The sequence below is a fragment of the Chiloscyllium plagiosum genome, unplaced genomic scaffold, assembly GCF_037043375.1.
Source record: "Chiloscyllium plagiosum isolate Xiang-an unplaced genomic scaffold, Cpla_swu_hap1 HiC_scaffold_8, whole genome shotgun sequence".
Taxonomy (NCBI): Eukaryota; Metazoa; Chordata; class Chondrichthyes; order Orectolobiformes; family Hemiscylliidae; genus Chiloscyllium; species Chiloscyllium plagiosum.
In genome coordinates, this window is record NW_028270146.1 from 48974546 (window position 1) to 48999236 (window position 24691).

General features: G+C 40.3%; 1 protein-coding gene across 6 annotated transcripts in view; it reads left to right on the top strand.

The window, feature by feature from the left end:
• klc1a (kinesin light chain 1a) overlaps nucleotides 1–24691 on the top strand; it is a 104204-nt gene that overhangs the window by 36789 nt on the left and 42724 nt on the right. For all 6 annotated transcript variants that reach the window (XM_043697512.2, XM_043697511.2, XM_043697514.2 and 3 more), the window contains exons 3-8: nucleotides 765–995; nucleotides 2764–2842; nucleotides 17147–17372; nucleotides 19310–19397; nucleotides 19875–19976; nucleotides 21290–21463. In XM_043697512.2, the coding sequence (XP_043553447.1) occupies nucleotides 765–995; nucleotides 2764–2842; nucleotides 17147–17372; nucleotides 19310–19397; nucleotides 19875–19976; nucleotides 21290–21463 (900 nt within the window). The remainder of the gene's footprint in view (nucleotides 1–764; nucleotides 996–2763; nucleotides 2843–17146; nucleotides 17373–19309; nucleotides 19398–19874; nucleotides 19977–21289; nucleotides 21464–24691) is intronic.

Here is a 24691-nt window from a genome sequence, read left to right on the forward strand (position 1 = left end):
TACTCATATATCTCTTGTGAAATTACAATGAAGTATTAAATGCATACATTTTCATATATAGCACAGAAATATATGTTGTGTAGCTTGCAGAAAATTGAATGTTCATAACTTAGGATTTCATCTAACCCAAGATGTGAATTATGTACATTATCAATTTTCCCTTGGTTCATAAAGGAAAATCGTCTTTGCACTAAAACTTGAAAATTAATTTAAAATGTTAGAATTATCACAAAATTGGGCAACAAAGTTAAAAGATTGGATCTCTTTTGCATTTGGGATGTTGAAAATATTATGTAATTTTACCGTGGGCATTATAAACCTGAGTATTGCTGAAAAAAGACATTTTGTTGGAGCTGTTGTCTTGCATTCATCAGGACATTTGCAAGAAAGGAGGAACAATGTTTTATAGCTTAGCAGTTAACTGTTAGTTGTCATCTAACTTTGTGTTTTCTCTATGACACTGCCTCCGCCAAAGTCCACTTGCTAACCAAAAAATGCACACTTCGCTTAACATCATAAGATGTTCTTCCCCTTTCTATTTTGGTATTTTTGCAAATATCTTGACCCTAAAACACCAAGCTTCAACAATGTTTTTTTTTGTGAGGTGTGCATTATAGTTACATATTTACTCTCTTAAAGTAATTTTTAAAATTTAAAATGCTGTTTTATAGATTTTTGGAAAATAGTTACAGTAATATAGTTTGTCACTTAAAACCATAATCTATAAAGTTGCAAAATATATTTATTATGCCTTTTGTTTTAAGGTGATGATGGCATTATCCAGTCACCTAAGTGCAGTGGAATCAGAAAAACAGAAATTACGTGCTCAGGTGCGTCGATTGTGTCAGGAGAACCAGTGGCTACGGGATGAGCTGGCGAACACTCAGCAAAAATTGCAAAAGAGTGAACAGAGTGTAGCTCAATTGGAAGAGGAAAAGAAACACTTAGAATTTATGAATCAACTCAAAAAATATGATCCAGATTCTTCACCACTGGTGAGTCAATAGTAGGTTTCACCTTATTCAGTGTCGCTTACACATAATTACCTCTTTTGGCTAAACTTTTTCACTTCTCTTACCTCCAACACACAGCAATTTAATGAGATAAATATGTGTATTTAACATTATCCATTATGCTTTTGCAACTAATAATTTTCCCTACTGATTAATTTATATTGATCTGTTAAAGCAAAGCTACCAGAGTTCAAAGTTTTGCAAATGCCACTATTATCAGCATAAAATAAGGTCATTAGAAATAAAAGCTAGAGAAACTCAGCAGGTCTGGCAGCACATGTGAAGAGAGAAACAGAGTTAATATCTTAAGTTTGATATGACTTCTGTTGGGAAGAGATGATTAGCGATATACAGCAGGGAAACAGAACCTTCGGTCCAACTCGTCCAAGCGGACAGATATCCTAAACAAAAACTAGTGCCACTTGTCAGCATTTGACTGTATCTCTCTTAAACCCTTCCTACTCTTATACCCATCCAGATGCCTTTTTAAATGTTGTAATTGTACCAATCTCCATCACTTCCCTGGCAGCCCATTCCATACATACACCACCCTCTGGGTGAAGAAGTTGCCCCTTAGATCCCTTTAAATCTTTGCCCTCTCACCTATGCCCTTTAGTTTTTGACTCCACCACCCCAGGGAAAAGACTTTATCTGTTTACCCTTTGCATGCCCCTCATGATTTTATAAACCTCCATAAGGTCAGCCCTCAGCCTTCAATGCTCCAGGGAAATCTGCCCCAGTCTATTTTGCCTCTCCCTCAAGCTCAAACCCTCCAACCCTGACAACATCCTTGGAAGTTTTTTCTGAACCATTTCAAGTTTCACAACATCCTTCCTGTAGCAGGGAGACCAGAATTGCACGGTATTCTATTAGTGGCCTAAACAATGTTCTGTACAGTCACAGCATAACCTCCCAACTCCCATACTCAAAGCACTGACTAATGAAAGCAAGCATACCAAATGCCTCCTCCACTATCCTATGAGCCTTTACTTCCAAGGAACTATGAGCCTGCACTCCAAGGTTTCTTTGTTCAGCAGCACTTCCCAGGACCTTCCCATTAAGTGTACAAGTCCCGCTCTAATTTGCCTTTCTAAAATGCTGTACCTCGCATTCATCTAAATTAAACTCCATCTGCCACTCCTCAGCCCACTGGCCCATGTGATCAAGATCCCCTTGTACTTTAAGGTAACCTCCTTTGCTGTCCACTACACCTCCAATTTTGGTATCATCTGCAAATTTACTAACCATACCTCCTATGTTCACATCCAAATCATTTATTTAAATGACAAAGGCAGTGGATCCAGCACTGATTCTTGTGGCACATGTCGGCCACAGGCCCCCAGTTTGAAAAGCAACTGTCCACCACCACCACCACCACCACCACCACCATCTGTCTTCGCGCCAGTTCTGTAAATGGCAGAATAGTCCTAATCCTTTCCTTCACTCTTAGACCTGCATCCGACATTGTAAGCTGTTTAATTGGGGGAATCTATCTCTTGAACTGCTTTAATACTGATAAAATACCTGACATTACGTTAATTCAATAACCTCCAATTTTATTTCACTTTCTATTAACCGGGCGAAGATAATTCAAGTTGCTGAAAAGCATCGAATATATGAGTATTCGGACCCAGTTGGGGTTAACTTTTAACTGCATACATCAACATTAATCATTTCACGTTTATTTACTTTGAGAAATTTAGGTAGTGTCCTTATAGATAATGTGTATTTTTTTTAATAAATTGTACAGGAGGACAAGGATACTGATTCATCCAAAGAACCATTAGATGACCTTTTCCCAAATGAAGATGATGAAGCAGGACAGGGAAGTAAGTGTTCAGAAAGATCTAGAAATGTGTATATACATCTTGTCATTTAATAATTTTGTAATGAAAATTGTGAGTTTCTTAAAATTACAAATTTAATTTTAATAGTTAAAGTATTAAAATTCCTCCATTGTCTTCAGCTTGACATTTAAAAATAAATATATTTCATAGACTTTTTAAATTAATTGTAATAGGCAAAAGATGGACATTCATCTGTAGATGATTCAAAATCATTGACTTGATGTTTAGGACCAGCTTCCATAACTGATGTATTTGACAGTTTGGCATTTATCTTGAGATTCTCCAGTATTACTTTTGAAGATGCCTTGGTAATAAAGCCCAAATTTTGTTAGAATTGGCTTGGCACACAATTAGGAGCATAGGGACATACAAATTTAATTTGTGTTTAAATTTTAGACTAACTAATGCATGGAATGCATAGTATTTAATTTACCTCTTGATTGACTAGTCGGTTTTGTGACTTGAATTGTAATCCATGTGTTCTCAACTGTGCTATTATGCAAATTGTACTAAGGGATGGTATACAACGTAATGTCTATGTTCAGAAATGGAGAAGATAAATGAAATATTTATAAACTGTCTTTTTGAAACGTTATTTGGCTCCTGACCTTGGTCATGAATGACATCTCTACTAATGGATAAAAAACATCTATCTCCATTTATCCCCAGTAATTTCATTCTCCATCTCAATCCATCATGTTCTTCCTCCTTGGAGTGGACTACCTGCTTATTTTCTTGAAATATTGCCCTCCATGTAAACTTTTGTCTTCACAAGTTCTCTTTTGTACTGATCAACTCAAGTGGTGTGCTTAGTCTCACTTTCTCAGTTGTGGATAAGATTATCTCTGATCACTTCTTTGCATGACTCACCACCCACATTCCAGTTACATGCCCAAACCTCACCACTTTTGTTATCCATCTGTACAAAAAAAACTATTCAACCAATGAATTTCGAATTGCTTTTTCAAATTAGGAATTGTCTAACCCTTGTTCCTCCAGTAGCTACATCAGCTCTGCAGTTGGTCATTTGCTCAAATGCATCATTACCTCCATCTTTGCCCTAGGGAACTCCAGGTGCTTTTATCCAATAGGTGTGAGCTTCTTGCTCCCTGTACAAAAGAGGAGGAAGCCTTCTGGGTCGATGAGTAAACTGGGGGTTTATAGCATTGAGGTGCGGACCGTGATTCAAGTTGGAGAGTAAAGAGGAGCGTTATATTAATAAGCAGTTACTTAAAGAAATAGACGTTGTTTTCTGCAACTGAGACCATCACTGAAGAAGTGACAACAGAAGATTTAAACAACAATATGATTAGGCACAGTTATTATTTGTACAAAGGAAAAATTCTGATTGGCAATCTGTTAAGAGTTCATTGTTTTCCCAAAAATCTAGTCTTGTATGTATTTAGCATTTAATTGAAATTTATTCTTTAAATTTCTTTCAGACTTGGGCAGGAATACACAAGATTTCTACGAGAAAGCAGTTATTAGTTAATTGGTTTGCTAGTTTAAACTAGTTTCTTCAGCTGCACCAGAGCTGACTCTGAGTCTCTATTAGGATAAATTCTAGGGTTGGAATGCAGCTGGTAGTGGATTGTGACTTGTTCTGAATGAAAAGCTGGAGTTTGGTGAGTGAGAGATCTCTACCTATTTCACCCTTCACCATTTGGACTATTCTTTGTTACAGTGGAATAAGTTGATTATTCCATAACTGATAACTTTACAAACCATTGATAAGTAGAATAACTTAAGATATGGTAGGGCAACTTGACTGAGTGAACATGCTAATCAGGAGAAAGTGGTTGAGCCGATCCATCATTCAATAAGATCTTGGATGATGTGATTATTCCGCATTCCTGTTTACCCCCGTAATCTTGTAATCCTTTGCTGATCAAGAATCTATTCACTCTGCCTAAAATTTTTCAAAGGCTTTGCTTCTAGCACCTTTGCAGGAGGAAAATTCTCCCTATTGCTGTCTTAAATGTTGACCCCTTATTTTTAAATAGTGGCACCCAGTTATAGATTCAGTCATGAGAAAACACTTTTTTCCATATGAACCCTTTTATGACCCGTCAGGATTTATTTTTTTTAGAGAGATTGTCTCTTACTCTAGCAAAACAAGCCGAGCCTGTCCAACCTTTCCCAGTAAGACAACCTGTCTTTTCTTGGTATTAAGTCTAGTAAACCTGTGAACTATTTTCAATGCATTTATAGCTTCCTTAGACAAGAAAACCAATTCTGTACAAGCGTACTTCGTATGTGGTCTTGCCAGTGTGTTGTACAACTGAATTACAACTTCCAACATTTTATCCACGACAAGTGATAACATTCTAACCTTTTGCAATTCATGCACAAAGACATTCTGCTTCATTTGCATTCCTGAACTCTGCAAACTCTCTCCGTTTGCATCTTATTCTTGTTGCCAAAACAGGCAATTTTGTACTTACCATGTTGTACTCCATTCATAAGCCCTGTGTTCAGCCATTTAAGTTCTCTATATTTCTTTATAGCCTCTTTGTCCTCTTCACAACCTACTTTCCTACTTATCTTTGTAATTAGCAAACTTTGCAATGATATCTTTGGTTTGTTCTGATCCCTGTGGCAGATCATTTGTCACACCTCGTCAAGCATAAAATGACTCATTTATGCAATTGTTTTCTGCCAGCTGGCCAGTCTTCTCTGTGGGCTCCTGCACTATGATGTGCTTCAATAGTTTAGTTGAACGGTGTTCATAGAGTCAGAGAGATGTACAGCACGGAAATAGACCCTTTGGTCCAACTCATCCATGCTGACCAGATATCCCAACCCAATCTAGTCCCACCTGCCAGCATGTGGCCCATATTCCTCCAAACCCTTCCTATTCATATACCCATCCAGATGTCTTTTAAATGTTGCAATTGTACTAGCCTCCACCACTTCCTCTGGCAGCTCATTCCATACACGTACTACCCTCTGCATGAAAAAGTTGCCCCTTCGGTCTCTTTTATGTCTTTTCCCCCCTCACCCTAAACCTAAGGCCCTCTAGTTCTGGACTCCCCCACTCCAGAGAAAATACCTTGTCTATTTACCCTATCCATGCCCCTCATGATTTTATAAACCTCTATAAGGTCACCCCTCAGCCTGCGATGCTCAAGGGAAAACAGCCCTAGCCTATTCAACCTCTCCCTATAGTTCAAATCCACCAATCCTGGCAACATCCTTGTAAATCTTTTCTGAACCCTTTCAAGTTTCGCAACATCTTTCTGATAGGAAGAAGACCAGAATTGCACGCAATATTCCAACAGTGGCCTAACCAATGTCCTGTACAGCTGCAATATGACCTCCCAACTCCTGTACTCAATACTCTGTTCAATAAAGGAAAGCATATCAAATGCCGCCTTCACTATCCTATCTATCTGCGACTCCACTTTCAAGGAGCTATGAACTGCATTCCAAAGTCTCTTTTTTTCAGCAACATTCAAGAGGACCTTACCATAAAGTGTATAAGTCCTGCTAAGATTTGCTTTCCAAAAATGCAGCACCTCGCATTTATCTAAATTGAACTCCATCTGCCACTTCTCAGTCCATTGGCCCATCTGGTCCAGATCCCATTGTAATCTGAGGTAACCTCCTTCATTGTCCACTACACCACCAATTTTGGTGTCATTTGCAAACTTATTAAGTATACCTCTTATGCTCACTTCCAGACCATTTATATAAATGATTAAAAAGTTCTGGACCCAGCACCGATCCTTGTGGCACTCCACTGGTCACAGGCCTCCAGTCTGAAAAACAACCCTCCACCACATCCTCTGTCTTCTACCTTTGAGCCAGTTCTGTATCCAAATGGCTAGTTCTCCCTTTATTCCATGAAATCTAACCTTGCTAACCCGTCTCCTATGGAGAATCTAGTTGAGCGCCTTACTGAAGTCCATATAGATCATGTCCACCAATCTGCCCTCATCGATCCTCTTCGTTACTTCTTCAAAAACTCAAGTCTGCGAGACATGATTTCCCATGTACAAAGCCATGTTGACTATCCCTAATCAGTCCTTGCCTTTCCAGATACATCCTGTACCTCAGGATTCCTTCCAACAGCTTGCCCACCACTGACGTTAGGCTCACTAGTTTATAGTTCCCTGGCTTGTCCTTATCTCCTTTCTTAAACAATGGCACCATGTTAGCCAACCTCCAGACTTCCAGCACCTCACCTGTGACTATCGATGATACAAATATCTCAGCAAGAGGCCCAGCGACCACCTCCCTAGCTTCCACAGAGTTCTAGGGTACACCTGACCAGGTCCTGGGGATTTATCCACTTTTATGCGTTTCAAGACATCCAACACTTCCTCCTCTGTAATATGGACATTTTTCAAGATGTCACCATCTATTTCACTTAATTCTATATTTTCCCCGTCCTTTTCCACAGTAAACACTGATGCAAAATACTCGTTTAGTATTTCCCCATCTCCTGTGGCTCCACACAGAGGTTGCCTTGCTGATCAATTGAAGATTTAAAAGTCCCTGATCCAATCTGAGTTTTGACAGAACCTCTGGGCCATTAAGGTCTGGGTTCAAATCCCACCTGCAGATATTGCCACATTCTGTGAGCAAGATGATTTAAGATATCTACCCGTGACCGTGAGATCTTATTTTCCACAATAGCCTATGATATGACATTTTATGGTTCTCCTTTATTCAACGCATGTCATTCTTTTTGAAAGAACTTGATTGATTAAACACAATTTTCCTTTAACAAAACCATTTTCACTCTACTGTATTACCTTGAACTGTTCTAAGTTCACCCCTAAATATCTTTCATCATAGCTTCTAATAACTTCACTATGATAAGCTTTTAGCTTTACTTTAGATCCTTTATTCAAAAATGAAGCAATTTACTACTTTCAAATCTAATGGAAAATTTCCTGAATCAGAGAGTTTTGTAAAGGCCAACACATGAACTATCTTGTTAGCCATTTCTTCTAAGGTCCCAGAATGAAGTTCATCACGATCCAGGGACTTGGCAGCTCATACTTCCAACAATTTTTAAAAAAACAAAAATCTTTCGTATGATATGGTCATTAGTAGTTAAGCAAGCATTTATTGCCTATCGCTGATTGTCCTAGGGAGAGTGATTTTGAAAACAAGTAGTGCTGGAGATCGCAGCGGATCAGACAGCATCCGTGGAGAGATGATTCTTCATCAGAGCTGAAGTGAAATGTGGAGGGGACAGCATTTATGCTATAGCTTGGTGGGGGTGGGGATGGTGGGAACGTTACGGGAGTGCAGTGTGGGAATAGTGGTTGTATGGTAATGGTGGAGAAAAAATGTTGATAGTTCAAATTAGGTGATTGGAATGTGAGAATAGCAGAACAATAGTTTGTCTCCTGCCAGACTTGAAAGCACAGACAGTCCCACTGGGATGATGACTGTTTTGCGGAACACCTCTGGTCCATGCGTAAGCATGACTATGAGCAGGTCATTTTAACAGTGTCCTGCTCGCATGCTCACATTTCTGTCCTCAGCATGCTGCTGTTTTCCAGTGAATTGCAGCACACACTGGAGGAACAACATCTGATCTTCAAACGAGGCACTTTACAACCTTCTGGACTTAATATTGAATTCAACACCTTTTAAATTGTGAATCATTTCTTCCCTTTTTGTTAGCTTGTTACATTCTGTTATCGTGTGTGTGTGTCTCATTTCCTCCTCCCACCCTCCTCATCCCCACCCAAATCACAGTGGCACTGTTTGTCTTTTCAAGTCTGGCGAGAGACACACCTTTGCTCTGCTGTTCACACATCTGATCACTTGATCTGAAATATCGATATCTTTCTTTCACCAGCACCCTACACCCAAAGTCACCTCCTCCTTCCACATTATAGCATAAATGCTGTCCCCTCCTCGCTTCAGCTCTGATGATGAGTCATTTACACTCAATGTTAGCTTGCTCCCTCTCCATGGTTGCTCTCTGACTCCCTGATCTCACGCATTTGTTGTTTTCAGTACATAATGAAGCATCTATAGTAATTTGTTCCTACAGAGATTGGTGTTGAGTTTTTTTTTAACTGCTGCATCTTTGGTTGTTGGCATACCTGCAAAGCTGTTAGGAAGGGAATTTCAGGATTGTGACCCAGCAATAGTAAAGAAGCAGTGATATTGTTCCAAGTCAGCATGGTGTATGGCTTGGGGGCTGTTTGTAGATCTAGGTGTCCCAAATTTACTTGCTACCATTTCCCTGGTGATCATAAATTTGATTAGATTAGATTACTTTACAGTGTGGAAACAGGCCCTTCGGCCCAACAAGTCCACACCGACCCGCCGAAGCGCAAACCACCCATACCCCTACATTTACCCCTTACCTAACATTAGGGACAATTTAACATGGCCAATTCACCTATCCTGCACATCTTTGTGACTGTGGGAGGAAACCGGAGCTCCCGGAGGAAACCCACGCAGACACGGGGAGAATGTGCAAACTCCACACAGTCAGTCGCCTGAGGCGGGAATTGAACCCGGGTCTCTGGCGCTGCGAGGCAGCAGTGCTAACCACTGTGCCACCGTGCCGCCCATAAATTTCTTGAGTGCCTTCTTTCTTTTCATTTTCCGATTTACAACTAGTTCTAGGATATTATTTGTATTCTCTATCGTGAGAGTGGCTGCAAAATAAGTGTTCATTTCATCTGCTGTTCCATCATTAATTCCCCAGATACTCTTTAATTGCGCCAGTACTCGATTTGTTAAATCTTTAAGTATCTACAAAAACTCTTACTATCTTAGTTTTTATATTTCAAGTTACTTTCTCTTGTATTTTCCTTATCGTGTAGTAACTCTTTGCACCCCCCCGCCCCTTTGTTCTGTGCAGTCATCTGCTTTACAACAAAACTTTGTATACTTAGGTAGTATTTTACCATTTGGTACTAAGCTTTAAGTTTTTGACTAACCATGGGTGGTGAGTCTGTCCCTTGGGATTTTTCTTTTTGTTGGAATGTAATTATTCTGTGAATCTGGGGGAGATGATACCCAAGTTGTATTATCGCAAATGCCTCATCTTCTGCCTCGGAACACTTCAACCCCAGGGCATCAACCTCAGGACTTCAACAGTTTCTTCATTTCCCCTTCCCCCACCTCACCCTAGTTCCAAACTTCCAGCTGAGCACTGTCCCCATCACTTGTCCTATCTTCTATTCCACCTATCCACTCCAACCTCCCCCCGCCCCCAACCTATCACATTCACCCCCTCCCCCACTCACCTATTGTACTCTATGCTACTTTCTCTCCACCCCCACCCTCCTCTAGCTTATCTCTCCACGCTTCAGGCTCTCTGCCTTTATTCCTGATGAAGGGCTTTTGCCCGAAACGTCAATTTTACTGCTTCTCAGATGCTGCCTGAACTGCTGTGCTCTTCCAGCACCAATGATCCAGAATCTGGTTTCCAGCATTTGCAGTCATTGTTTTTACCTATTACTCCAGAAGCTCAGCTGATGTTCTGGAGATCTGGGTTCGAATCTTGCTATTGCAAATAGTGGAATTTGAATTCAATAAAAAAAAATTAGAATTAAGAGTCTAATGATAACCATGAAACCATTGTTGATTGTTGTGAAAAACCCATCTGTTCACTGATGTCCTTCAGGGTAGGAAACTGCCATCCTTACCTGGTCTGGCCTGCATATAACCCCAGCCCCACAGCAAAATGATTGACTCTCATTTGCCTTTTGAAATGGCTGAGGAAGCCATTCAGTTGTATCAATCGCAACAAACACACGAAAAAAGAAACTAAACTGATTACCTGGCATCGACCTAGGCACCAGAAAAGACAATGGCAAAACCCTGTTGAACCTGCAAAATCCTCCTTACTAAGATCTGGGTGCTACTGCTAAAATTGGGAGAGCTGTCTCACCGATTAGTCAAGCAACAGCTTAACATTGCAAGTTACGATTCTGAGAGTATGACTATGCCCCATCCTTGGATGATATGTCCTGTCCCACCAGCAGGACAGAACCAGCAGAGGTGGTGGCACAGTCGTATATAGTTAGGAAGGAAATGCCCTGGGAGCCCTCAACTTTGACTCACGACCTCATGAAGTCTCGTGGCTTCAGGTTAAACATGGTCAAGGAAACCTCCTACCAGTTGCCATGTACCGCCCTCTCTCAGCAGATGAATCGGTACTCTTCCCTGTTGAACAGTACGTAGAGGAAACACTGACGATAGTGAGGGCACAAAATATACTCTAAGTGGTAGATTTCAGTGCCCATCACCAAGTGGCTCAGTAGCTGTCCTACTGCCGGTTGTGTCCTAAAGGACAAAGCTGCTAGATTGGGTGTGTGGCAGGTGGTGAGGAGAAAAAAAACTTGACTTCATCCTTACCAATCTGCCAGCTGCAAATGCATCTGTTTGTGACAGTTTCGGTAAGAGTGACCACCACACAGTCTTTGTGGAGACGAAATCCTGCCTTCACATTGAGAATAAACTCCATTGTGTTGTGTGGCACTATCATTGTAAAAATGGGACAGACTTCTAACAGATCTAGTAACTCAAGATGGGCATCCATGAGGTACTGTGGATCATCAACAGCAGCAGAATTGTACTCCAGCACAATCAGCAACATTATGGCCTGGCACAGCCCCCCTCAACAATTGCCATCAGGCCAGGGGATCAAACATGATTCAATGGAAGGTGCAGGAGGGCATGGCAGGAGCAGGCACCTGGCATACCTGAAGATATGGTATCAACCTTGATGAAGCTACCAAACAGGACTACTTACGTGCCAAACAGCATAAACAACAAGCGATCTCATGATAAACAGGTCAGTTCTATGTTCTGCAGTCTGGCCACATCCAGTCATGAATGATGGTGGACTATTGAACAGCTCACTAGAGGAGGAGGCTGCACAAATATCCCCATCCTCCATGATGGAAGAGCCCAGTGCATCAGTGAAGAAGGTAAGGCTGAAGTTCTTGTAGCAGTCTTCAACCAGAAGTGCTGAGTGGATGATCCATCTCAGCCTCCTCTAGTGGTCCCCAGTATTACAGGTACCAGTCTTCAGCCAATTTGATTACTTCAGGTGATGTCAAGGAATGATTGGAGGCACTGGATACGGCAGTGGGCCCTGACAACATTCTGGCCTGTCCATCTATCTCTAAGTACAGAAGACTTGTGCTTAGGTTTTGCCACTCCCTTTGCCACGCTGTTCCAACACTGGCATCTACCCAATAATGTGTAAAATTGCCCATGTATGTCCTATACTTAAAAACAGGATAAATCCAACCTGACCAATTACTGCCCCATCAGTCTAATCTCAATCATTAGTAATGTGATGGAAGGTGTCATTGACAGTGCTATCAAGCAATAACCTGCTCAGAGATACATAGTTTGGGTTCTACCAGGGCCACTCAGCTCCTTACCTCACTACAGCTTTGGTTCAAGCATAGACAAAGAGCTGAGTTCCCGAGGTGAGGTGAGAGTGACAGCCCTTGATATCAAGGCTACATTTGACCAAGTGTGGCATCAGGAACCCTAGCAAAAATGGAAACAGTGGGTATCGGGGCAGACTTTCTGGTGGTTGGAGTCATACCTGACACATAAGATAGTCATGATTGTTTGAGGTCAGTTATCTCTGCTCCAGGACACCTCTGCAGAAGTTCCTCACGTAATGTCCTCGGCCCAGCCACCTTAATCTGCATCATCAATAACCTTCCCTTGATCGTGGGGTAGGGATGTTCTCCAATGATTACAATGTTCAGCACCATTTGTGACTCTTCAGATACTGAAGCAGTCCATAATCAAATGCAGCAAGATCTGGATAATACCCAGGCTTGGGCTGACATATGGCAATTTACATTCATGCCACACACATGCCAGGCTATGACCATCGCCAACAAGAGGCAATATAACCACTGCCCCTTGATGTTCAATGGTGTTACCATCACTGAATCTGCCACTATCAAGATCCTGGAGTTATCATTGACCAGCAATCCAGCTGGACATCACCATATAAACGCAGTGGTTATGAGAGTGGGTTAGAGGTTGGGAGTAATGCGCCGAGTAATTCACCTCTTGACTCCCCAAAACCTGTTCACCATCTATCTCCAAGGTGGAAATGTGTTGCTGGAAAAGCGCAGCAGGTCAGGCAGCATCCAGGGAACAGGAGAATCGACGTTTCGGGCATAAGCCCTTCTTCAGGAATGAGGAAAGTTTGTCCAGCAGGCTAAGATAAAAGGTAGGGAGGAGGGACTTGGGGGAGGGGTGTCGGAAATGTGATAGGTGGAAAGAGGTCAAGGTGAGGGTGATAGGTCAGACTGGGGTGGGGGCGGAGAGGTCGGGAAGAAGATCTCAGGTTAGGAAGGCAGTGCTGAATTTGATGGATTTGACTGAGACAGGGTGGGGGGAGGGGAAATGAGGAAACTGGTGAAATCCGAGTTCATCCCTTGTGGTTGGAGGGTTCCTAGCCGGAAGATGAGGCGTTCTTCCTCCAACCGTCGTTTTGTTGTGGTCTGACGATGGAGGAGTCCAAAGACCTGCATATCCTTGGTGGAGTGGGAGGGGGAATTGAAATGTTGAGCTACAGGGTGGTTGGGTTGGTTGGTCCGGGTGTCCCAGAGGTGTTCTCTGAAACGCTCCGCAAGTAGCCGGCCTGTCTCCCCAATATAGAGGAGGCCACATTGGGTGCAGAGGATGCAATAGATGATATGTGTAGAGGTGCAGGTGAATCTGTGGCGGATATGGAAGTTTCCTTTGGGGCCTTGGAGGGAGGTGAGGGGGGAGGTGTGGGCGCAAGTCTTGCACCTCCTGCGGTTGCAGGGGAAGGTGCCGGGAGTGGAGGTTAGGTTGGTGGGGGGTGTGGATCTGACGAGGGAGTCACGGAGGGAGTGGTCTTTACGGAATGCTGATAGGGGAGGGGAGGGAAATATATCCTTGGTGGTACAATCTCCATGTACAGCGCATCATCCGCTGTCATTTCCGCTACCTCCAAACGGTGGTGGGGTCCGTTTGGAGGTAGCGGAAATGACGGCGGATGATGCGCTGTACATGGAGATTGTACCACCAAGGATATATTTCCCTCCCCTCCCCTATCAGCATTCCGTAAAGACCACTCCCTCCGTGACTCCCTCGTCAGATCCACACGCCCCACCAACCCAACCTCCACTCCCGGCACCTTCCCCTGCAACCGCAGGAGGTGCAAGACTTGCGCCCACACCTCCCCCCTCACCTCCCTCCAAGGCCCCAAAGGAAACTTCCATATCCGCCACAGATTCACCTGCACCGCTACACATATCATCTATTGCATCCTCTGCACCCGATGTGGCCTCCTCTATATTGGGGAGACAGGCCGGCTACTTGCAGAGCGTTTCAGAGAACACCTCTGGGACACCCGGACCAACCAACCCAACCACCCTGTAGCTCAACATTTCAATTCCCCCTCCCACTCCACCAAGGATATGCATGTCTTTGGACTCCTCCATCATCAGACCACAACAAAACGATGGTTGGAGGAAGAACGCCTCATCTTCCGGCTAGGAACCCTCCAACCACAAGGGATGAACTCGGATTTCACCAGTTTCCTCATTTCCTCTCCCCTCACCCTGTCTCGGTCAAATCCATCAAATTCAGCACCGCCTTCCTAACCTGAGATCTTCTTCCCGACCTCTCCGCCCCCACCCCAGTCTGACCTATCACCCTCACCTTGACCTCTTTCCACCTATCACATTTCCGACGCCCCTCCCCCAAGTCCCTCCTCCCTACCTTTTATCTTAGCCTGCTGGACAAACTTTCCTCATTCCTGAAGAAGGGCTTATGCCCGAAACGTCGATTCTCCTGTTCCCTGGATGCTGCCTGACCTGCTGCGCTTTTCCAGCAACACATTTCCAGCTCTGATCTCCAGCATCTGCAGACCTCACTTTCTCCTCATCTATCTCCGAGGCACAAGTATGCTGGAATACAGTGTGATGGAATATTCCCAATGTGCATGGATGAATGCAGCCCCAACAACATTCAAGAAACCTGACACTACCCAGGACAAAGCAGCCCACTTGATTTGGCACTGCATCCAAAAGCATCCACTCTCTCGGCCACTGATGCTTTGTGTACAATTGTGGCCTTTTTCTAAGGAGGGATAAATGCATTTGCATCAGTTCCATCCTCTTCTGTCAGACAGAGGATAAGGAAGCTTACACTCCACTAATAGGTTCAAGAACACTTCATCCCTGTTATTATTAAACAGCTGAATGGGCCTCTCTAACTTCAAATAATGTTGATCTTACTCCAGTTGACATTGTTATGATCTGTATGTCCTGTTTCCTATGATCTGTCTGTAGTGCTCACAAAACAAACCTTTTCACTGTACCTGGGTACATGTGATTATGATTAATCAAATGAAATAAAAAAGGATCAGATGCAGTGTTAGCTTATAAGGAAAGTTTGAGTGCATACTTATTGGAAGGGGGGCTCCTATGGCACAGCGGTAGTGTTCCTGGGTTCAAGTTCTAAGTGCTCCAGAGATGTATCATAAAACATTCAAACAGGTTGGATAAAAATGCCTATGCTCATGGAGTTTAGAAGAATGAATGTTGGCCATATTGAAACATATTAAATCAAGGGAGCTTGACGAAGTAGATGTTCAGACAATATTTCCCTGAGTGGAGGTGTCTCGAGCCAGAGGTATAGTTTCAGAATAAGCAATCAGCATTTAAGACAGAGTTAAGGAGAAACTTCTTTTATGGTCATGAATCCTTGCAATTCCCTACCCTAGAGAGCTTTGGAAGCTTGGTCATTGAATATATTCATACCTGAGATGTGCATGTTTTTAAAATTATGTAGGAATCAAGGAGTGTTGGTGAACTGGCATAGAAGTAGATTCAAACCCAGGTCCATTCAGCTATGATCTTAATGAATGACAGGCTGGAGAATCCTTATTTAATCCTGTTCCTACTACTTGTGATCTTTTGTTCTAGTCAAATGTGAGGTTTTTCACTTTTAAATGGTATAAGATATTAAATGTTGTTGAGAGACAGGAGCTCAAATAAATATACAGGTACAGCAAGTAATGAGGAATGTGTGTTAACTTTTATTCTCAGGGAATTGGCATGCAAGAGTAAGAAAGTCTTTATGGAATTTTGAAGTTTTGATGGAGCCACTTTGGATATTATTTACTGTTTTGGTCTCCTAGATTAATTCTGTAATGAAAGGATTGTCCTCAGGAGAAATGAGTAAATTAAGTTTCTATTATTTGAGGTTTAGAAGAACGAAAGGTGATCATATTGCAATGCAGGCTTTTGAAAGAGCTGAATAAGGTAGATGGAGAGGGGCTGGTAGGAGCAGAAATAGGGCATTGAGTGCTGAAGGGCGTAGTCTCAGGACCAGGACACGACCATTTTGAACTTTGATGGAAACTGTCTTTGCCTAGAGCAATGGATCTATGGAATTCTCTACTCCTGAGACTTGTGAATACTCTGTGGTCAAGTATATTCAAGACTGAATGTGATATGTTTTCTAAGAGAATTGGGTGGGATTTGAGAGTCTAGCAGTGTGGAATGAAGTCTCAAGGTTGAACATGATCACATAATTGGTAGAGCAGGATTGAGCAACCTGTTTCACCTTTATTTCTTTTGTTCTTGTATTCTGCAGCTTTGTCAACATTATTTTCCTATGTATACTCTTAGCTCTACATTTCATTCTTCATTATCCCTATGTTCCTTTTCATTATTTTCCTTCCCCCGTTTTGTTGCTGATGTTCTGCACACGATAGGAAATTTAAAATAGAAGACTTTTGTGTGATAGTACACGTTTGTATTCTTAAAAGATTCTGTCCATATTAGGCGAGATGCTGATGGGTATAAAGCAAACCAGATTTTGAGTTAAAATGACCTACTGTATTTTTATGTCATTGTTTAAAGTTGAACATTTCCATTATCTCTCCTACTCTTGATCTGAAATTGTTATGCATACCGAAATAGGAAAACCTTGACCCAAATAGCGTTAAGTTACAGTTGCTGTCATGGTATACTGATTAATCAGTTATAATTTGAATGCAACTGAGGAAAAAGTGATACATAATTGGTGTTATGTTTGTAAGAGGCCTCAATCAAAATGAGTGACTTTGAAATCCTTAAAAGAAAACTTCTGAGTGCTTGATTAAGCCAATGTTTTGACTGAGAGTTCTGGAAAAATACTTTAATGTGATATCTGGGCTGTTAGTAAAGTTCCAACAATTGTGTTACATCTAATATAGTATGTTATAGATAATATTTTACCTACAGTGTTTTCTATCCATATAACTTGAAATATTAAAGATAACATTTTATCAATTTACAGTTCAGCAACAACACAGCAGTGCAGCCGTTGCAGCACAGCAGGGTGGTTATGAGATACCAGCCAGACTAAGGACCTTACATAATTTAGTCATACAGTATGCATCTCAAGGCAGGTATGAAGTAGCCGTACCTCTTTGTAAACAGGCTCTTGAAGATTTGGAGAAAACATCAGGGCATGATCATCCTGACGTTGCTACTATGCTCAATATTCTTGCTTTGGTGTACAGGTTAGTGTCACATTGCTATTTATGGAAAAGTATGAATTTTTAAAGTATTTATGAAAGAAATAATTATGACTTACAGAACAAATCACTTATGCTGGAGCCTTTATTTATGCAATCACATTTTACAAGTTACAGAAGCAGTAAGATGTTTATTGGAACTAAAACGTAAACTTGTTTAAGAGCAATAAGTAATTGCTTCATACCTGGTTTGAGGACTTTTGAAAGTGTATAATGTTCTTCAGTGATGGTGCACAGGTTTAATCCAATGACATCTATTTTTGTGAGGTATAATGATCCACAAGTGACTGAAACAGTCTGAGCTCAGTTGTTAGTGCTAGCTAATCCGTGTAATAAAGTTGTGCATAATTTGACATATCATTTGGATATTATAATGTTGGCTTGCTTGAGAAATGGAAATGCCACACTGCAAACTTTGTTTTAATTGGCACCTAATGAACCAGCACTTTTGATAAACCAGCAGATGTTATATACTTGAAACATCAGAAGTTTACTGTATTATTGCGAACTTCACAATGTCTGAGTAGTCAGCTGAGAGTGCAAGTAAGAAGGCACCTGTCGTTAAGTTTTAATTAAGCTATTATTTAAGTGATATATGCTGTAAATTAAGTATAATAATGTTGCATTGTGTTTCTATTAGTTAGTGTGTGTTTTTACCTTGGTTATGTGGACCCCTTGATCAACCAGAATATTTGATCAACTGGTACAGTCCTGGTCCCATAGTTGTCAGTTAATAAATAATTTCCTGTATTATGTTTGGTGCTTTGCTGAAGGGCAACAGGAATAACTCATGCATGTTTGAACCTGTACTCAATGCTCCACTTTTGTTCATATTGATTTGTATAGGAGGTTTTTAGATAGGACATAGGCGAGATGCATTATTTTGTTTTCTTCTACTCAAATGCTTATTTAAACCTTGTAGATTGTATGTTGCATCCCTACATCACCCCCGCGGTTTACCTCCAGCAACACACTAAGCTAGCTGATTCATGTTCCTATTATATAGTAACAACATAAGTGAGGTTTACATTTAATGGTGCTGGTGAGATAGTATGTAGGCTGTACTGGTGGATATGCTAAAGATTTATCAAATAACATCTGCATTTGGCTGTTTAGATCAGGCACCCAACAGGACCATGTGGGCAAAGCTCAAGGCATGGTGTTTAATGTTACATGGGATTCCTCAATTGGATAGAATTTGCTAAATAATCATGAGTGGGTAAGAATTACAATGACAGTCAATTTTAGGATTCTGTCATGCTTGCAATTTGGTACGCGTGTACATACACTGGAAGCTTCATATCACTAGACAGAACCAGTTCCACTTGCATGCCAAATTGCAAACCCTGGAAAATTCATTTGTTAATAGACAGTCCTGTTTTTTTTTGCAGGCAGGAAAAAAACACACACATGCAACAGTCATTCTCTGGTTCATTTCTAGGCAATGTCTTGACCAACCAAAATCAACCTGCCTAATTTAAAATTTAAATAAAGTTTGGCACTTAACTGAATGTCATAATCCAACTGGTCCAGTCTCTATAGAAATGCCTCTACCAATCAGAATCTATTTAAAAGCCAATTCACACATTTTTCTCATACAGCATAGACATGTTATCCTGCTATACAATGACATTATTTTGAATATCTGCATGAATGCAAGATGAATAGTTTTGACAAAATGTCTTTTCTCAGCAAAACTCAAATATAACAGTTGTGAAATCGCACAGTTGAGATAATTCTGTAAATGTTTAACTTTCATTTTATTGTGACTACCACAAATGAATAAATGCAAACAAATAATTTTAGCTTGTGAGAGAGATGTGTACAAGTGAAATTTGCAAATGAGACCTTTTGAGCACTTGAGACATTAGATTCATATAAATTTTAATTGTGGCCCTTTTTATTTGAAAAATGTGATTTAGAGATCAGAACAAATACAAAGAGGCAGCAAACCTACTTCATGATGCCTTAGCCATTCGAGAGAAGACCTTGGGTAAAGATCACCCTGCGGTTTGTGTTGCCTTTTCATAACATACTTTACATCTGTACATTATTTGTGTGGAAATCTAGAGTAAGGTTTAAATTATTCTTCATGTTAAACCAACAGGCTGAAATTTACATCTCCCTTTCCTTAATGATGAGCAGGTAGGGAGGTTAAATTGTGAATCACCTATTCATTTAGTTATAAAGAATCATTACATGCACACCCTTGACCATATGTGCATAATCCAAAAATCATATTTTTCGGCAGTATTCCAGAGAGCTTTCATTGATTTTGTTTGATTTGGTTTTAGGTGCTAATATCTTTGAATATATATTTCTGATAAATGTTGATACTACTATATACTACATAAATATGAAATCTCCACACTTTATTTATTGAATTTAATTTTGATTTTTCTGGTTTTGATCTAGCCTTTGATTATCTTGTGTTAGTTCTTTATCATAAGGCTTTTCCTTGTAATTATCTAATTGGATTCCTTTTAGGTGGCAGCTACATTAAATAATCTTGCAGTACTTCATGGAAAAAGGGGAAAATATAGAGAGGCTGAACCCATGTGTAAGAGAGCTCTGGAAATACGTGAAAAGGTCAGCATGTTATACTTATAGATTCAACATACGTTGTGCTTTAGGAAATATTTTGGTAAACCATTTTCAACAGAAATGTTTTCTTCTGCAATTTGCTATAAAAAGTGAAGTTGCAATCCACATAGGATGGATCACATGGAACCAATACATTACGCTTTTGTTGCAGGACAGACAATGTGTCTGTTATTAAATCTTGTATATTGACTACCTCATGCAATGTTACTGATAACTAAAGATTTTTACTGTTTATACATGACCAGTTTACCTTGGATTCCTTTCAGGAAAATAATAAGCAGTTTGTACTATGCATTTGGACCAATTGAGGACTAGATAAATGTGGAAGAGATATCTTCCTGTAGTAGAATACTGGGTCCTCATTTCAAACTGTATAACTAGTTAGCAAGTGAGATTTATGCCTTTTGGGGATTTCTAGACCATTGAAGAGAATGGTCTAGTTGCAAAACAATTGTGTTGTCTCAAAATGTCCATCAGCAAAGGTGATTGTACCTTTGAAATTTATCACTTGCGAAGCTGGTGTACAAATACCATTGCTGTCAGTTTCATATGCCAATTTAATTTGAAATCTAATTTAAATTAAAATCAGTTATCTTAACTTTGTGTAGATCACTGAGTAATATTTGAGTCTTGCCTGCTATTGTGGGCATTCTACTTCTATGGGATATTGATACATTTAGATAAGGCATTAAGGCTAAAGACTGACTGCTAACCTTCTATTTACTGACGAAACGATTTAGAGGAGTGCAAGTGTTTAAAAATGTATGAAATAAATAGTGTGATTAGAAATAACGATGGCAATTGAATGAAAAGTAATAAGCAAAATGGATGAGTTGATCTTTTGAGTGATGGGTAGTGTCAGTATCTAGATATTTGTAACCACAGAAATGAGTTATTGCAGTAATCTTGTCAAGCAAGGTTTGACTACTTTGAATGTTATTCTCCAATTTACATTGAAGTACACTTATTCAGAAGATTGATGGAACTTAATTGAATTAGATCAGAGTGGTAGGCATATGCTCATTGCCAGATTTTGCAATTCATCAAAATTAATTCGCATTGTTTATTCAATTTGAATTTCACTATTATGGAAGTTGAATCCTTCTGTAAAATTGTTTGCTTTTCTTTTAATAAGGTCTGTTACTTCATGATCTCTGTATATTTTAAATTTTATAGACCATCTCTTAACATTGATGTGTATATAATTATCGTTACTTGAGCATCTGCATTGAGAAACAGTGAGTTGCTGAATACTTTGCGAAGTGAATATATTAAAATCTTTACGCTTATTTTTGTAGGTACTGGGTAGGGATCATCCTGATGTGGCAAAACAGCTAAATAATTTGGCATTGTTATGTCAGAACCAGGGAAAGTATGAAGAAGTAGAATATTATTATGAACGTGCATTGGAGATTTATCAGACAAAACTTGGACCTGATGATCCAAATGTAGCAAAGACAAAAAACAACTTGGTAAGACTGCATGATCGTATTAAATTGTTACATATGAAAAGTTGTGATCAACAGCATATGTTACATTCTAATTTCATAACATAATATTTATCTTAGTTTAATGGCAGTTAATAAACTGAACTTAGTTCATTTATATTAATTTCTTGAATTTAAATTTAAACCCTCTGTCTGTCTTCCCTTTCTCTCCCTCTATATCTCTTACTGTTTAGAGTTTGTATTAATATAGCTTTCACAACCTCAGGATGTCATAAAATGCTTTCATATCAACTATATTTTTGATTTATGTTCACCATTGTGATAAAGCAAAATGCTGGAACTGATTAACATGGAACAAGATCCAACAAACCACAATGAAATAAATGACTGGATGGTGTCAGCTTCTTGAGTGTTGTTGAAGTTGCATTCATCCAGGTAAGTGAGGAGTATTCTGTCACACTCCTGACTTGTGACTTGTAGATGGTAGGTACCCTTTGGGGTGTCAGGAGGTTATTCCCAACCTCTGACCTGCTCTTGTAGCCACTGTGATTATGTGGCCAGTCCAGTTGAGTTTCTGGTCAATGGTAACCCCATGGATATTGATAGTAGTGATAATACAATTGAATGACAAAGGGCAGTGGTTAGATCCTCTATTATTGTAGATGGTCATTGTCTGGCATATAAGTAGTGCAGATGTTACTTGGCATTTACCAGCCCAAGCCTTGATATGTCCAGATCTTGTTGCATTTGAGCATGGACTACTTCAGTATCTGAGGGCCGAAAGCCAAAATTACTGGAAAAGGTCAGCAGGTCTGACAGCACCTGTGGAGAGAAATCAGAGTTAACTTTTCGGATTGAGTGACCTTTTCTCAGAACGCAGTACCTGAGGAGTTATGAATGGTGAAATCATCTGTGGGTGTCCTCACTTCTGACATTATAATTGGGGGAAGGTCATTGATGAAGCAACTGAAGATGGTTGGGCTTAGGACACTGCCCTGAGGAACTCCTGCAGAGATGTCCTGGTGTTCAGATCACTGACCATCAACAACAACCATCTTCCTAAGCGCCAGGTATGATTCAAAGGAGTGGAGAGTTTTCCTGCTGGTACATATTGATTCCAGTTTTGCTCGAGCTCTTTGATGCCACACTTGATCAAATGTAACCTTGATGTCAAGGGTTGTCATTCTCATCTCACCTCTGAAATTTAGGTCTTGTGTCCATGCTTGAACCAAGACTGCAATGAAGTCAGGAGTTGACTGACCCAAGTGGAACCGAAACCGAGTGTCGCTGAGCAAGTGCTGTTTGATAGTACAGTTGATGAGTCCTTCCGTCACTGGGCAGTAATTGGCTTGGTCGGATTTGTCCTGCTTTTTGTTCCAGGAAATACCTGGGCAATTTTCCACATTGTTGGGTAGATGCCAGCATTGTACCTCTACTGGGGAGAGTTTGGCGAGGAGAGTGGCAAGTTCTGGAGCGCAAGTCTTTAACACTACTGCTGGAATGTTGTCATTGGAATGTTGGAATATTGCCTTTGCCTAAATTTCTTGATATCAAATAGAATGAATCGAATTGGCTGAAGTCTGGTATTCATAATGCTGGGGACCACTGGAGTAGTCCATGATGGATCATCCTTTCTGTGAATGCTTCAGCGTTACCTTTTGTGCTGAGATAGCACATTGACCTTAAATTGATTAGATTAGCTTTCCTACAGTATGGAAACAGGCCCTTTGGCCCAATATGTCCACACCGACCCTCGAGTAACTCAACCAGACCCATTCCCTTACCCTATATTTACCCCTGACTAATACACCTATCACTATGGGCAATTTAGCATGGTCAGTTCACCTGACCTGTACATCTTTGGATTGTGAGAGGAAACCGGAGCACCTGGAGGAAACCCATGCAGACACTGGGAGAATGTGCAAACTTCACACAGACATTCGCCCGAGGAGGGAATCAAACCTGGGTCCCTGGCTCTGTGAGGCTGCAGTGCTAACCTCTGAGCCATCGTGCTGCCCTTTTTTGTTTTTAAAAAAATTTTATTTAACTTTTTTGTGTACAAATAAAGGTTACAAATGCCTTAGGATTTGTTCAATTATCTTAAAATTCAAATCCCTTTCATATCTAACTAACCTTTGAAAGTGACAGAGACCTAAATCAAGTTATTCAATACAGAAATTAAGCACTGCTTCCTCTTTCCTGCCTGGATGGAACTTCTTACACAGAACAGTTTTGTAAAATAAATGAATCAATGAGTAAATAATCATAGTAAGCAGTGCTACTGCAGGTTGCATCAGCTTGTGCGGAACACATTCACACACTTAGAGTTATGTTATTCAACTGACGATCCAAAAATGCAAGGTGCAAAAGGTTTCCACACAAGATTTGAATAAGTACTATTTATATAACTTAATCCTGATTATTTCAATAAATAACTAACCCATGTCACTAGACTGTGCAGATGGCTTAACAATTACAACAATACGTCAAGAGCGGGTTACAATGGTTTACAGTCATTTGGTGAAGGGAATTATCACTCTTTAACTACTGCATTATAATACAATATTTTCCCATCCAATTATTCGTCTAAATTGTTACTGGTTATTGTTCCATACAGTACCTGACAAAATCCCCATTGTTTATTACTCAATTGACTTCACAGTAGATCATGATAAGTTGAAAAATAACATATGAAATCTAGGTAATTGTCATTATTAAAGCACTGACATTGGAGACTGAAGTTTGCTAATAAGCCTGCAGTCACTTCAAAGGCATCTCCGTTATGTGAAAAATTGAGGTTCCAGCTATTAAAAGAAATACTGTTATTCCCCCTGTAGTACTAAATTGATAAGACTTTCTACCAGTCTTTTAGCATTTCTAACAGTACGTTGTAACTGTCTGTGTTTGAATACAGTTTAATTAATATCTCCACTCATCTTGCTGAAATACATTAATGTGAATGATAGAGGGTCACATTCTCCATTTTGATATAATCCAGGAGGTGCCACTGCTTTGATCTAAGATGTCTCCACGTCAGTTTGCACACGTGCTCAGTATGACCTCATTATAAAAACACCCCCTTCAACCAGAAGCACACTACATGTCACAAAGTTTGAAACTCTGAAGAGTTTGTGTTTGTACTAGGTTTATAAAATGCCTTATGCAATATACCTAATTTGAGTAACCAACATGCTATGAAAACTTAGGTCTGGTAGCTTGTGGTGGTATTTGTGGTGGTGTTTGGGGAGGAGG